The sequence below is a fragment of the Hemicordylus capensis genome, chromosome 4 (assembly GCF_027244095.1).
Source record: "Hemicordylus capensis ecotype Gifberg chromosome 4, rHemCap1.1.pri, whole genome shotgun sequence".
Lineage (NCBI taxonomy): Eukaryota > Metazoa > Chordata > Lepidosauria > Squamata > Cordylidae > Hemicordylus > Hemicordylus capensis.
In genome coordinates this window covers 7,387,317-7,403,159 of record NC_069660.1, presented here as the reverse complement: position 1 = coordinate 7,403,159, position 15,843 = coordinate 7,387,317, and the positions used below count along the sequence as shown (strand labels likewise).

At 46.9% G+C, this 15,843-nt stretch overlaps 1 protein-coding gene across 1 annotated transcript in view; it reads left to right on the top strand.

The window, feature by feature from the left end:
* Positions 1-15,843, top strand: part of STMN3 (stathmin 3) — a 34,495-nt gene that overhangs the window by 8,914 nt on the left and 9,738 nt on the right. Inside the window, exons 2-4 of the mRNA XM_053244875.1 lie at positions 10,042-10,137; positions 13,378-13,553; positions 15,606-15,797. Of these exons, the coding sequence (XP_053100850.1) occupies positions 10,042-10,137; positions 13,378-13,553; positions 15,606-15,797 (464 nt within the window). The remainder of the gene's footprint in view (positions 1-10,041; positions 10,138-13,377; positions 13,554-15,605; positions 15,798-15,843) is intronic.

The following is a 15,843-nucleotide window of genomic DNA, read 5'->3' as shown; positions in this document are numbered from 1 at the left end:
TAGTGATGACATTTACACAAAAGGAAGCTGTGATTGATATATGGATATGCTTGTACTGCATATTAGGCATTATAGTTTTGTAGATTTGGTTTATTTTGCCTCAGGTGAAGATCTGGCGATTGATTTTTGCAGCATCTTTGTCCTTGGATGCTATGCTTTGGTTTTGGCCAATGCATTTAGAAATACAAATGCCTTCCCTTGAGCAAATTCAATATATCCTTTGATATATTGAACATCAGTCTTACATTTAAGAATAATCTTACGTTTCAGATTATTTGTCTATGCTTTTTTTCTAGAAATGACCAAAATAAAACAAACTACAAACAACAGATAGGACACAGCTCAGAAACAAACCAATATAACACTTCATTGCTTTGGATTACTACTTTGCTTTATCCTGTATTTCCTTCACGTTTAGAATATTTGTATATTTTTATAATTTTTATAATTATATTTTATAATTTTATAATTATAAAATAAAAATCATTTCCAGTGATCATAAAGTATATAAATTATAAAATAAATTATAAAGTATAAAATATTATAAATTATGAAAGTATAATTATAAAATAAAAATCATGTTTAGTCTTTCAGGTTTTGTGCATCAGAGCCATCCTTTTACTGTGCATTAACTTTCTGTCTTTGTAGAAGCCCAATTTTTGCTGCTCTTGCAAAAAAAAAAAGCCAATAATAAAACCCCTTTATTTGCAAAGCTCATTCTAACTGTTTGCAATCACCTCAGTCCGGCACAGCCTAGTTTGCTGTTTGGTTTGTAACATTTGTTTCTATAATCCCACCCCCCCCCCACCCGCCCTAGTAGTAGCACTGGTACAATTAATTATAAAACAAAACAAAACAGTGACCCTTACATGGAAAGAATGTCAATTTAAACTGGTAGAAAACTGGAATGAGGGGAAACAGGAGCAGACAGACAGGAAAGGAGTCCTGCCAAGGTCATGGAGGGGCTGGTGGGAGAGTAGAGAAGAGGGTCCCTGGCCCACAGGTCTTGCCTTCCGAGCCAAATGACCCACCTTGGCCTCACGGTGTGCATTCTTGGTATACCAGAGACTTCTTTTGATATTGGCACATTCTCTGTGTCAAGAAGTACCATGCCTGTGACAGAAAGAAAATATGATTATGACTTTGTGTTTGCTTATTTTGCATCGTTTATTCTGATTCCCCATATCTGAGTTGTCAAAGGATTTGGAATGATTTGAAGGGGCTGAAAATATAGGAGGAGAGAGGGACACGGCGACTGGGCGGGTAACTGCAGGAGCTCAGGAGTCTAAGCCATGGGGGAGGCACACGGACCTGTATGGGTCGCTGATTGAAGCAGCATCACAGAGGGATGCAAGGTTTGTCCGGCTCACTTTGGGGATTTGACCCAGCGTGGGTCACACGTGTTCTTAGTGCTCTCTGCACTCAGAGCCAAAAACTTGATTTTTTAGATGTGGTAGCAGTGAGATTCTCTGAAAGCCGAAGGCTCTGCCAGTCACCAGAACTGGCCAATCCCAAATATATGCCCAAGATATACAAGGCCTTTTGCATATCTAGGCGACTTAGGCAGCTAAGGAGGGCTGATTTATATCATCATCATCATCGTTGTTGTTGTTGTTGTTGTTGTTGTTATTATTATTATTATTATTATTATTATTATTGCAAACACCTGGCAAAACAGGTGTGTCTTAAGAACGGCCTTAAAAGCAACCAGGGAGGGGCTGAACGAATCTAGGGGGAAGAGGGGCAGCCACAGAGAAGGCCCTTCTATGGGCCCTTCTTGAGCAAAACATTAAGAAGAGTCTGGGTGGACCTTCATGCCTCAGGGCATCTTCCTGTCTTAAAGCAGCCCCCCCCCCGAATAAGCTCTTCACTCCTACAGCCGCACTGGCTCCAAGGATGGCTGCAAGATGTCGCCCCCAGGAGCTCTCCAGCTCTACCTTCCTATTTCCTGCATGACCGGCTTCCCAGCAGCAGGTGATCCCTACCCATCTTTTTTTGCTTTTTTCTTTCCTTGCTCCTCTACGGCTTCAGCAGCAGGGGCAGTGTCTAGGAGCCTGATATGAGAGAGACCCCTGGAGACGGAAACTGTCCACTGCTCATCGCTCACTCTGCATCTGTCTAATATGTTGGCGGCTTTGCTAGTTTGCCCCCATCCGTTGTTTCCCGTGACATGCCCCATTGGCTTCTTAGTGAGGCAGCGAGGTTCCACAGTATACAGAGGGAATCAATAGTGAGGTCAAAGCAGCATCCTGGGTGGCCTTTACTGTGTCCATCTGCCTAAAGGAAAAGTGAACTATTGACTACTTCCTCCTTGAAATGACATTGATAAATCTCTTCTCAAGAAACAAGGCCTCTCCCATTATAAGGCCAGGGTAGCTCTTCCATTGTTCCACCTTGACTGAAGCATAAAGACTCCTAATTACACAACAAGGACTCCAAAGCAATGCATTTCCCCCCTTTGGATTCCCCAATGGGCCACTATGCATATGTTGACGTGCCTCCCCTGCTCCCGTCTTCGTACCACCAATGGGCATTATTGACTTTCTGATCTATAAATCTATACGTGCCTCTAAAGTAGAGCTTTCTCACCTTCATTTATGCCCCAAAGGAATACCAGATCCTAGACAGCTGACCTTGCAATGCCTGCCAGTCTCAGAGAAGTCTCAGGGCTACACCATCTTACGGTGCCAGAGACCAGCTCGCCTAAGTTCTCCACCGGACTCCTTTGAAGACACATGTACAGTTAATTGCCATCTGCCGTCTCATCTCCCCTATGGCAGATGTGGCCTGTTCATCACATTCTGATGGACCCATTTCCACACTGAAATCCAAGAGCAAGAGTGGTTTTGTTGGACAGAGTGTTTCTCAGGGCTTGGAGAACTGGATTGAGAGGCTGACTCAGACACAGATTCTCTGGGTAGCCTTGAGCAAGTTAGCTTCAGTTTGCCCTTCTGCAAAATGGCAATGATACTGATCTGAATTAAACAGAATGATGAAGTTCAATGAAATTTAGAATATTCTGACTGTGGGAATACAGTGGCTGAGGGAAGCAAAGTTCTCACATCATCCCCCAAAGCACCCAGTTTGGCAGGCTGGGTGACTGCACTAGGCAGTTCTTCCATTGGTGCTTTGGTAGTCTGGGCTGCTGGGTCTAAGGTGTATATCTGGAGGTACTTCTCCCCCTCTAGACAGTTAATTTCTGGACTGGTCTGCTGGCTTGGCTGGGCTCTGTAGGTCCTCTGCAGCCGCCTCATCCTGAATCTGTGCAGGAGTTTGGACGTGGCAACTTCCCTCTCCTTGGAATCAATGCCTGGCTTGATGAGCAGGGTCATGACAGGGCTCCTCTAATTGAGACACAAAATGAGTGATGAGCACATTCACACCTGTGCTCTTATGCTGCTCTCATTCATTTCAGTGCTAATTGAAGTGATTAGTTCTGTTCACATAAGGTGCCAAAATAGATCAAATGCTATGTAGGATAAAATGCCAAGAGGCTTTTTAAGAGTCAACATCCTCACCATCTTGCTTCTGACTGGTTCCTATCTGGCAGAAACTGATGAAGGGAGAAATGCTGGTGAGCCAAGAGGGCATTTTCAGTGGGGCGCTAGCCGAGGGCTTGTAAGGGCATCTACCCTGTTGTGTGGGGCAGATTCCACCCAAAGGGAGCAGTGGATGATGATCACAAATGATCTGAGCATCATTTGAACCACATCACACACCTATGTTGTGTTTGGAGGCCATGGGGAGCCTAGTCCTAAGCATTTTTCAGTGGGATTATTTTCTTGGTAAGCATGTTTAGGATTGCAGTCAAAATACACAATTCAGAATACCACTGCTGGGTGATTACAGGCTTTGCCAGAAGGTGGCGCTTGACTGGGGTAACTAGGCATTAGGGCAAGTTGTTGCAGAAGCTTCTTTGGGCAACAGTCCATTTGTGGGACCTGGGCTGTGCTTGCAAGTTCTTGGATGTGGAGCAGGTCAGCAAACGACTGTCTTCCAGTGGAGGGAACCAAGCCTTTCCACTAAGGGCGTTACTATAGTCATTCTTATTAATTCATTGGGAGGGGCTTAGGAGCTGACAGTATTTATGCATGTATTGTTTTATGCATGTATTATGCATGGATTGTCTCACCCTTCCTCAGCATACATTGTCCTCTCCTCTCTGCTTTTTAGCCTCACAACAACCTTAGATTAGTGACCTGTTCAATGTCACCAGTGAGCAGTCATGACGGAGTGGTGATTTGAACACAGGTCTCTCAAGTTGCTGGTCCATACTCTAACCATGACACTCTGTTGGCTCTAGAGGCCTTTCCGACTGCACCTTGCCAAGGATTTCATGTCCTAGGGCAAAGGTTCCCAAACTTGGGTCCCCAGATGTTGTTATACTACAACTCCCATCATCTGTAGCCACAATTCCATGTCTTTAGCCATCTCCAAGAACATCTAGAGATTCGAGGGGGTGGGGGAACCCCTCCCCTAGGGAGTGTTCACTAGATCACTTAATGCAAATGAGTTTCTCACTGAAACAATTTATTTACCCTTTTTGTTGAACAAGGTAGTTAAGGAATAGAATTCCCTACACTTCCCAAGAGCCGTTAAAAAGCAGGATATCTTGAAAGGAGGTCAGGAGATGTGAGAGCAGTCAAGATTAATTAAAAGTTTGTGTGTTGGGGGGGCAAATTGTTGTAGGTTTGTGAAAGCACAATCACCGGTTTTTGAAAGCACATGGAGGGCAGGCTTGTGCATGTTTGTTCAGGATGAAATCCAACCTACTTCAATGGGGGTTACTCCCAACGGAGCTTGATTCAGTCTTCGGTGATAGTCCTAAACACACTTCTAAGTTCCATTGAATTCAAAGGGATGTACTTCTGAGTAAACACATTTAGGCCTGCTGTTGGGGGTAGGGAGCAACTAGGTATAAACTGGAGTGGTGGAGGATGAGGGAGATCAACGTCTTGCTTGCTTGCTTGCTTTCCCCCCTTTCTTTCTTATTTTATTTTATTTTATTTTATTTTATTTCTCCCACCCACCCACACACATTTATATTCTGCTTTTCCTCCAGGGAGGCCAGAGCTGTGTATATGATTATGTTTATTTGCACAATAACCCTGTAAAGTGGGTTAAGCTGAGAGCTAAGTGACTGGCCCAGAGTCACCCAGTGAGTTGCATGGGTGAATGGGGTTTGAAGCTGAGTCTCCCCAGAGTTAAGTCCAGCACTCTGGCTTTCACTATTATTACAACACCCAGTATCCCCAGGCAAGCTCCTGTCTAAATACTAACCAGGCATGACCCTGCTTAGCTTCTGAGGCCAGACAGGATCAGGTTTGTTCCAGGCGGTGTGGCCATTCAGCTAAGGGAAGAATGGAGAAGGGATCCAATGCTAAACCAAGTCGAAGAGGGAAGAGGCGCTGGCAGCTCGGCTCCTGGAGCAAACAGCTGCTTCAGGGAGGGTGTGGTTTAAATCAGGACCATCATGTGGGAGCATTTAAAACCCTCCTCATGTGCCCTGTTTAAAGTAGCATGTGGTTTGTCCCTGAAACTCTTCTGGTTGTCTCAGAGGCATCTGGCTAGTTGCTGCAGGAGGCAGGATGCTGGACTGGATGGCCCTTGGCCTGATCCCGAAGGGATGGCTCTGCTTAAGTTCTTATGGCTCTAAGGGTATTTTCACACATGAAACTCCACTGCATCCTCGGGACTCTCTCTTGTGATTTGTGCCAGGTGTGAATGTTGTTAAAGTGGGATGCAATGAGGGGAAAGGAACCCAATGGAGATCATAGGCAATGTAGGTTTTGCATTTGCATGTTAGACAAATATAAGCTGGTCCACTTAGCCCCCATGTGTGAAAAAGCACAAGGAGGGAATCCCAACAGTACATGTATACACGTGATAGTAGACACACAGGAGGCATGCAACATGCAGCTTCCTAAAATGGGTGGGTGGGGGTGATACCAATGGAATGAGTTCATAGTATGTGAATTATCCCTTTGTCTTTGCTTGTGTAGCAGTCAGTCGCAGCCCAGCGTGGTGCTGAAAGGAAATCCAGCGTTGTGGTGCTGAAAGGACAGCTCTTTAATTTCGAGCTTTGAGCTCTTCCAAAGGAGAGCCAAGGACTGGTGTGCCTAGAGAGATGTGGGTACTTTCCTTTTGGGAAGGAGGAAGAGAAAGAGCAGAATCTTGTGGGCGTGGGTAGAAGAAGACCAGGTGTCTCTGGAAAACAGCTCAAAGAGAGGCCAGCCTCTCTCTTTCCCTTCCTGGTTTGACACGGACACTTTCTGTCAAAACATGGCTCCAGCTGGAAGGCTCAGCTTGAGCTTCATTTAATTGCAAGGGGGTGGGATCAGGGCAAAAGCTCCTCCAGATCCCCTCCCCTGTGGCTTCTCCCCAACTTGCCAATGCATTCAAAGCCGAGAGAGCTTCTCCGCCCCTCCCTGGGAAGTGTGTTGTCTGGAAGCAGCTAATTGCTTCTGATCACTGGCGCCGAGATGGAGCGACAGAGTCTCAAGTGCCAGGAGATGGACATGGACTGCTTTCCTCGTCTCATTAGGTGGCTGACAGCAGCTGGGCTGCTTACTGTCTTCTGCTCACTGCTGACTTAATGGGTGAAGGGAAGGGGGCTTCTTCACCATATGGAGGAGAGAGCAGGGAAGCTGGAATTGGGGACAGGCTGAGGGGAGAGGCCTGGGCACTGAGATCATCACCTGCAAGCAGATGCAGTGGAGATTACGAAGCTGCTGAGAGAGACCTCGCAGCATCTTTTAAAACAAAACCTGGTAAGATATTGGATCTGTGAGGGAAGAGTGCCCAGCCCAGCTATCTTCTGCTCTGATCTTCATACATTGCCTCCAGCTGGTGATGCAGGTTTCAAGGCAGGTGCCTTGGGCATTGCATGGATCTGGCAGAGTGAGGAACTCTCTGATGAGAGCTGGCAGACTGTCCTACGTCTTTTTCACATATGAAGCTTCAGTAAGCTTTGTTTTAAGTTGGTTCCTAATTCAAACATAAAACCTGCATTGGGTTGCAGGTATGTTTGATACCCACCCCACCCCTGAATTATTTCTAGCATTAATTGTATTTTAATGTGACATAACAATCATGAGAGAGAGCAGCTGCACTTCTTAGCTTCATGCATAAAACAAAAGGAGGATAGGAGGGAGATTAGCAGAATTTGTTTCCGGTCCACTCATTTTTTATTATTTATTTATTATTTATTATTAAAAATTTTATACTGCCCTTCCAAAAGGCTCAGGCACTCATTATAATGACATGTCCAGTCAGGGCTGTCTTTCGAATTAGAGATGAACCAAATATTCAAAGCTGACTTTTGGCTTTTTATACTCCCCAAATTTGTCATATACAAATATGGCATTTGCAAACGAAGATCTTCAGAGGACTTTCACTCTTCTGTTTTTAAGCAATTGAGTATCAGATCTGAGAGCACAGAGCTGCTTTGGCTGGTTGGTTGATTGGCTGATCTAACCAAGTATCTTGTCTGAGAGAAGGAAGGGCAATGAATATTTCAGAATCAACATAAAAGGAGGAAGGCAACTGCAGTGAGATCTGGCCCATCAGTGCTCTGGTTCTCTGTCAGATTTCAGAAAACAGAGGCTTAGAGACAGGAGGTGACAATGACATCCCTGGATTATCTCAGAGACTTGATAATTGAAGACACTGTTTGCTTTTAATTATGGATATGTGCACTCCCCTCTTAAGAATTGTGTCCATTCACATTTTATGATAATGAATTCCACAAGTTATATGTATATTGTCTGAAAGCATCCTTTTGTTATTTGTTATTTACAAATGTGCTTTACCATAACCTTGTCTGCCCTCATCCCCATTCCTGCCCAGTAAGGTAAATAATTATTATTCCCATTTTACAGAATGGAAAGTAGCTTGCCCAGGGTCATGCATTAATTTAGGGAGATGTGAACCTTTTCCCCTTGGACTGTAGGCCACTTCTTATATGACCTTGGAGCCACTTCCATGGGGCGTAATCCTGTCCTGCTCCAGTCATAGTTGTTCAGAGGGGTTGGGAAACTGACTCGGTTCCTTTCCATGGCAGCATCTCCGCTCCCTTGGGATCTGGTGACAATGTGGGAAGGAACCCTTTCAGCTGCCAAACCGTGGCTCTTTCTGACAGATGCTGCTAGAGGGGCATGGGACTCAGCCACAGAGAAGTAAGAACAGAAGAGCAGCCCTGCTGGATCAGGCCCAAGGAGGCCCATCTAGTCCAGCATCCTGTTTCACAAAGTGACCCACCAGATGCCTCTGGGAAGCCTGCAGGCAAGAGCTGAGGGCATGCCCTGCTGTTGCTCCCCTGAAACTGGTATTTAGAGGCATCTTGCCTCTGAGGCTGGAGGTGGCCTATAGCCATGGCTAGTAGCCATTGATAGACTTGTCCTCCATGAATTTATCTAAGCCTTTCCTAAAGTCATCCAGGCTGGTGGCTGTCATCATATCTTGTGGCAGAGAATTCCATAGGTTAATTATTTGCTGTGTGGAAAAAAGGCCTTCCTTCTGTTCATCTTAAATTTCCTGGGAATCAGTTTCATGGGATGACCCCTGGTTCTAGTGTTGTAGGGAGAAAAACCTCTCTCCCCCCCACCACTCCATGCATCATTTTATTGACCTCTATCATGTCTCCCCTCAGTCACTTTTTGTCTAAATTAGAAAAGCCCCAAATGTTGTAGCCTTACTTTGTGAGGAAGCTGCTCTAGACCCCTTGAGAACAATATCTCTTCTACTCAGACTCATGCTTCTTGCTGCTTTTCATTTTACTCTTTCTCATTATGCTATATGGAGGGGGGTGTGTGTGTGTGCAACGTCCCCCGCTTAAGATTCCTTAAGTGGGTCATGTGGCTGCTTAAGTGGTGATTCTGGTCAGCCTCAACCGTGAGGCTGCCCTGACCAAGTGCTGGATATAAGGAAGGGAAAACTCATCTGGTTGCAGAAACCAGACTTCTCTGTATGGTCTGCACAGCCGCCTCATGCTTTGGTTGCTTCTGGTGCATTTGCCCACGGGAGAGAGAAGCAGCAAATCACCGTGTGATGAGAGCCCCCTTTACACATTATGCTCAGCACATGTATAATCTGCACAAAGTACACTTGTCTACATGTTCTGTTGAATGTAAGTTCAGCTGTGCAGTTCCTTTCTCTGCCTTGCATTTCAGGGGGCCTGTTCCCAGGCTCACTTTTTAAGTAAATGCAGGTACAGTCCTCTGCACAAAAGCATGTATGTGTGTGCAGACATCTGGATGTAGGTGCAACATAATGTCTGAATAGGGCTTAAAAGAAGGAATAAGGGGCTGGATTCTGCAAGGAACAGAAGGGAAGTTAATGAAAAGGAGGACAACCTACTTGGGACTGGAAATCAGCCCCAAGGGGCACAATCCACCAGGAAATGGGCACACAAGAGGCATTTGTTTTAGCCTCACTGCCAGGGATCAAGTGTGGGCAGCTGTTGAGTCATAGCGAGAGCCATGAGTCAGGCTGGGGCTAGAGCAGAGGGGATTGGGCCAGGAGACAGAACAAGCCAGGAAGGACGGTTGCCCAGGCAAAGTCCTGGCCAAAACAGGAAGTTTCAGTAGCCACTCCAGTTGATCCAAGGCTAACAGTGTAGATGGAGCCAGTCCAGTATTTCACTGTCCAGGGAGATGATGTCCCCAATGGTTGCCCGCCTAGTGGCTCATCTCTCTGGGCAGCTGTGCACTTCTGGTTCTAGCCCCCGCCTCTCCCAAAAATTATTTAACACTTTATTATCACAGCCCTTTCTACAAGGGCATGTCGCTCTTTCATAATTCTGCCTATGGATGGGTGAGTGAGGCATTCACTTGATCACTCCCATCTCTTATGTGTTAAAAACTTTCTAGACACCAAAAATGTCCAAAATGCAACTGCTGCTGGTTGGGATTCTGGAACGAATTCTAGAGAGAAATCTGGACATAAGAGGAGCATCATTTCATCTTCCTCCCTCTAAAAAGGAGCTGTTGCTGCTATTTGACCTTTCTACTCACAACTGGGTTCCCCCCTTTTCCTTTCCAGCCTACAAAGAGAAGATGAAGGAACTGAGTCTGCTCTCATTGATTTGTTCCTGTTTCCATACCCAGCCACACCCAAATACCATCTACCAGTATGGAGGTAAGTGAACGTAGGAAGCCGCCTTCTACCGAGTCAGACCCTTGGTCCCTCTAGCTCAGAATTGTCTACCCAGACTGGCAGCAGCTTCTTCAAGGTTGCAGGCAGGAGTCTCTCTCAGCCCTCTCTTGGAGATGCTGCCAGGGAAGGAACTTGGGACCTTCTGCATGTAAGCAAGTTGCACACATTGGCTGCAGAAGCCAGACTTTATTAGGTCCGTGACCATTCCTAGAAACACGTTGTTGCATTACAAAACTTCCCCCTGTCCTTTTCAACACATTTTGCTGTCGTCTTGCATGTAGCTAGGGCTGGATAATAAATCCATGTGAATCATTTGATGAGTAAAGCATGAAATGGTGACCAGCACATGTGGATGCTCCATCCCAGACCAAACACGGCAAAGGGACCTCAATTGCAAAAGGCTCTTCAATGAATTCAGGCAGTCATTTTGCAGGAGATGGAGACAGACCAAGGCCCCTTCTGTTCATATGCCAGGCCCAATGGCCACAGAAAGCAAGGTCCCCTCCACTGTCTCCTTAACCCATTTCTATTTTTAATATTTCTTTTGTTAAGTCAAACGTGGAGAGCCAGCGTGGTGTAGTGGTTAGAGTGCTGGACTAGGACCGGGGAGACCCGAGTTCCAATCCCCATGATTCAGCCAGGAGACTTGCTGGGTGACTCTGGGCCAGTCACTTCTCTCTCAGCCTAACCTACTTCACAGGGTTGTTGTGAAGAGAAACTTAAGTATGTAGTACACCGCTCTGGGCTCCTTGGAGGAAGAGCAGGATATAAGATGGGATCGCCACAATACTGCTCACCTTGCCATGGAGAGTGTCCACCATCTTCTGGTGAAGGTGACCAGAGGAACCACAGACTTCAGCTTGGCACTGGAGAGGGGGCAGGGATCATCCTGTACAGGGCCACTGTGAGGAATATCCTCCCACCCTCTCCAGTTCCAAGCTAGAGAGGAAGGCTGGGCTAGCCATTTTGGCCATGGGAGGCCGTGCTCAGAGCTTCCCTCCACCAAAATAAGCCCCAGGATTTTCCGCTGGTTCCAAGTTTGGATTCTGCATGCCCAGGGTCTGCAAACTGTGCAGGGTCTGTCTGGTCCACTCGCCAACCGGTCCACTCGTCCTGCTAGTCCAAACTGAAGATCAGGATCTATGATGCGATTAGCATGGGTGGCATAATCCAAATCCAAAGCACAAAACGCACCCTTAATTTGATTGATTGTTAAATTTGTATACCGCCTTTCATTAAAATAATCCCAAAGTGGTTTGCAATATAATTAGAATAATACACAATTAAAAGTACAAATATTAAAAGCAAATATAAAAATAAGATCTCTTTATTTAAAAGTTTAGAAAGCATATATAAAATAAAACAGGAAAACACAAGGCACAGATCAGCTGCAGCAAAAAAATGAGCTCCCTCCTATAAAAGTGAAGCTCCAGGTTTTTATTTGTTTTCTAAAAACAGTGATGGAGGCTGTGGAGTGGATGCCAGCTGGGAGAGTGCTCCAACGCCTGGGGGCAATGACCAAGAAGTCCCTGTCCCCGGTGCTTGACAGCGGAGTCTCCCTCACCATCAGCACGTGGAGCAGAGCCTCCTCTGGTGGTTTGGTCAACCATGTTAGGTGATAACGTTTGCTTCCAGTATGCAGAGTAGCAGCTTGTCCTCACAAGCCATGCCAAAAGAGACAGCAGCCTCTGCTTCCTGGCAGCTCGGGTGGTTCCTTTCTCTCCTGGCCTGTCCGAGAACTGTGCTGCCTGCCAACTGGCCATTCTCCAGGGAGAGCACAGCTTTACCTGATGAATGGCCTGCCTTCGGGTACTGTAGGTCTCAGGCAGGGCGGGGCAGAGAGCAGCAAGCAACCCACCCACCCTGCTGCCAGGAAGCAGAGGCAGCAGCACCTCCTCTGGTGTCCCCCTGGCTTGTTAGACTGAGCTGCTTGGCCGTATGTCTAACCTTCCTTCCAGTTGAGCATTCAGCACTAAATCGGCAATGTGGGGAATCAATAACTGGAACCAGGCTTCTTGCTAACGGAGCGATCTGTGCTTATATGGATAAACAGTAGAGATTAGAGAGGACCGCAGTGGAAAGAATGTTTTGGAGATCATTAGAAAATCTCCAGTGTTCCTCTCGCAGTCCTGCTAGAACATGGAACAGCCTTGGTCCTCCCACTGTCCATAAGGCACATCAGGTCTCCATGTTCAGGCACCAAATCCCAAAGCCTCTTCCACCCATGAAGCATTTTGTTACACTCCCTTAAAATAAAGGTAGAGGCGAGTCTTACGATCGGTGAGACTCGCCGAGAACGGGTTTGTGGGCTGAGCGGGAGCCTGCTTCCCCCACAGATGATCATTCAGGCAGCCCTGGGCAGCTGGATCGGCCACCCACACAACTGCCAGCTCCATCATGGAGCCCGCGGGGGCTGTGGGGATCGGGGGCCGCGCGGCCCTCGGAATTTCCAGGATGCCCCGCACAAGTGCGTGGGGCATGCTGGAGAGACCCCCAAACCCAGAAAGCTGCTTGTAGCCTCCCAGCCGGGGTCTCCTCGTGTGTTGCCGCTGTGCAGAGTCGCACCACTGCGATACACGACCAAAAAAACTGGATTAGCAGAGTGCTCCCTCCACTAACCTGGGCTAAGGGGATGGGTAGTTCAGCGGGTGACCCACTATGGGGAAACTGGGCCCCCCTGCGCGCCCGGTGGTTCCCACGATCCATGGAAAGTGGGCTAAGCTCCCTTCGCCCGCTTTCCACTGATTGTGAGAATACCCTCGTAAAGTGTGCTGTCGGGTTGATTTCAACTCCTGGTGCCCACAGAGCCCTGTGGTTGTCTTTGGTAGAGTCCAGGAGAAGTTGACCATTGCCTCCTCCCGTGCAGTATGAGATGATGCCTTTCAGCCTCTCCCTATATTGCTGCTGCCCGATATAGGTGTTCCCCATAGTCTGGGAAACACACCAGCAGGGATTCGAACCGGCAACCTCTGGCTTGCTATTCAAGTCATTTCTCCACCAGATGATTATTATGACACTGGTTTTGGCTGACCCACCGGGATGCCCTCAACAGGGATACTATTTGTCTGAGGTACTGCATTGTGCCAGGATTTTGCATTGCATCCAGCAACCAATGAAGGACAAGTTCACTGTCACGGCATGATACAGCAATACATGTGATTAAATTTCGCATGTTGATGCATGCCATGTAATCTGTTTGGTCCCTGTGTTCCTCTTGCACAGATATGGAGGTCAAGCAGCTGGACAAGAGAGCTTCTGGCCAGAGTTTTGAAGTGATTCTGAAGTCGCCTTCAGACTTGTCCCCTGAGAGCCCAGTACTCTCCTCTCCCCCCAAGAAGAGGGACCTGTCCCTGGAAGAGCTACAGAAGAGGCTGGAGGCTGCAGAGGAGAGAAGGAAGGTAATGGGATTGCCAAGGAATTGCTAATCAACTGGCCCGGCCCTTCTCTTAATGAGCCAAGGAACTGTTGTAAGAATGTCTTGGCTAGAGGTAAAATCTTGTGTTTTATGGAAGTCCTTGCAAATGCCAACACATTGTGTGTAGCCAGAATGAAATGGAGAACCCTCACTGTCATTTGCTCCACTGGAGAAGAACAAACAATCCAAGATAGTTTAGTTTAGTTTATTTATTTACGGTCGTTGACCAAAAATAAAACCAGAAATTGCAAAGGTTGCAATAGCATAAAAAACAACAAATATCAGACGAACAAACAATATCACAATAGCAATTAGAGTGGTACTAAATCGTCATCGCAGCAGTCTCATGAACAGTCTGAGCTCCCCTTTGAATCAGTCAAGGAGCTACGCGCCCTAATGGCTATATAACAAAATTTCGCCACGGTATAAGAAATAGAAGGATCATTATCCGCAAGTAAAAATGTAACTAAAAAATCATCAGGGTGTCCAGGGAATTTAACAATCCAAGATATACATATCTGGTCCAAGTTATACATACAATTAGGGCCTTGTCATTAACACTAAATCTTTCAGGGGATACAAGCTGATGCACAACAGTTTAAAATGGGCAGCTAGTGGACTCTGCAACCTACTGGCAACCACAATTAGAGTAGCTATTTAAAAAGCAATGTCATTTCATTTTCATTTTAGTTATGAGGAAATGAGGACATCATATCCAGTGAGGAATAGTAAACTGAAAGGTGCACCTATGCAGGAAGGAAACACTCATTTACACTACACTGACCAGATGGTAAAATGATGGAGTTCAATGCATACAGCACAAAGTTCCAGACATCCTCTCTGTTTTATTCTCAAGCTGTCAATAAAATTTCTGCCCCCACATGCCTCATGGGCAACTGTAAATTTGGTCAATGCAGCATTCTAAAGTGACGTGAAATGTATATTTAAACACTTCTTGTTTTGCGTATTTAAAGGCCATTGAAGAAGCAAATTATTGAATTATAGGGGCTGCACCAAAAGTGAAAGAAAAGCTAAAAGAGAAGTCATGTGAAACTGCAAGGGGGGATTAGTGTGCAATAGTTACCTAACACAAAATGGCATAGGACTCTTCCAGACAACATCAAGAAGTGTGGAACTCAGGGGCGAAGGCACCATTGTGCGAACGGGTTCAAAGAACCCAGGCCGCCAATGAAAGGGGCTGCCAAAGCCCACAGGGGAGCATGGCTTGGGCTCTGGAGGAGACCCGAGATAACTCCCCTCTCCCCTCTCACTCAGGGTCCCGAGAGCCCCAAGCAAACTGTCTGCTTGTCATTTCAGGCAGTGCTGGCTGCCGGATAGATGTATTTCCCTTTCTTTCCTTCTCTGGATGCTTAATGCTGCCTTAATGCTGGGAGTTCTCTCGGGGCTCCTCCGGAACCCGAGCCACGCCCCCGTGCACGTGACATCACGTGCACGGGGCGTAACTGGAGAGGCTGCTGAGCAGTACCGGACCCAGGCCACCGTTCGGCTGGCTCCACAACTGGCGGAACCTGCACTGTTCCTAGCAGGGTTTTACTCAGCTTCCACACACTTCAAGAGGCTTGCATTGTCCTTTCCAGCATGAATTCATGCTCTGTCTATATGAGCAGCAGGGTCCTTGTGCAATTTTAGCAGCACCACCTGCTGGCCAGCCCTTGCTTTCCATGAAGAACTACCATTCATCAGAAAAGTAGTTCTACATGGAACACAAGGGCTGGCCAGCAGGAGGCACTGCTGAAATCATACAAGGAACCTGCTATGCATATGGACATAATGTGAATTCATGCTGGAAAGGACAACACTGGCCTCCTGAAGTGTGTGGAAGCCCTGGGAACAGTGCAGGAACAAGCTTCTTAACGTTGCCTGGAAGGGCCCATAGTGTCACCAGGCATTCTGATCCGCCGTCAGGGTCAAGACTCTGTCGGGAAGATGCTGCATAGATTATTCCAACCACAGAAAGTCAGAGGGACATAGGAGAGCCTTTCAAGCCTTACCTGGTCTATTGGTTTAATTGCAGAGCCAGGAGGCCCAAGTTCTGAAGCAGCTGGCAGAGAAGCGAGAGCACGAGAGGGAGGTTCTGCACAAGGCCTTGGAAGAGAACAATAACTTCAGCCGGCTGGCTGAGGAGAAGCTGAACTACAAGATGGAGCTGAGCAAGGAGATCCGTGAAGCTCATCTAGCGGCCTTGAGGGAGCGACTCCGCGAGAAGGCAAGTCTTGGAGGCTCACATCTCACACACATTCCTGGCATCATCC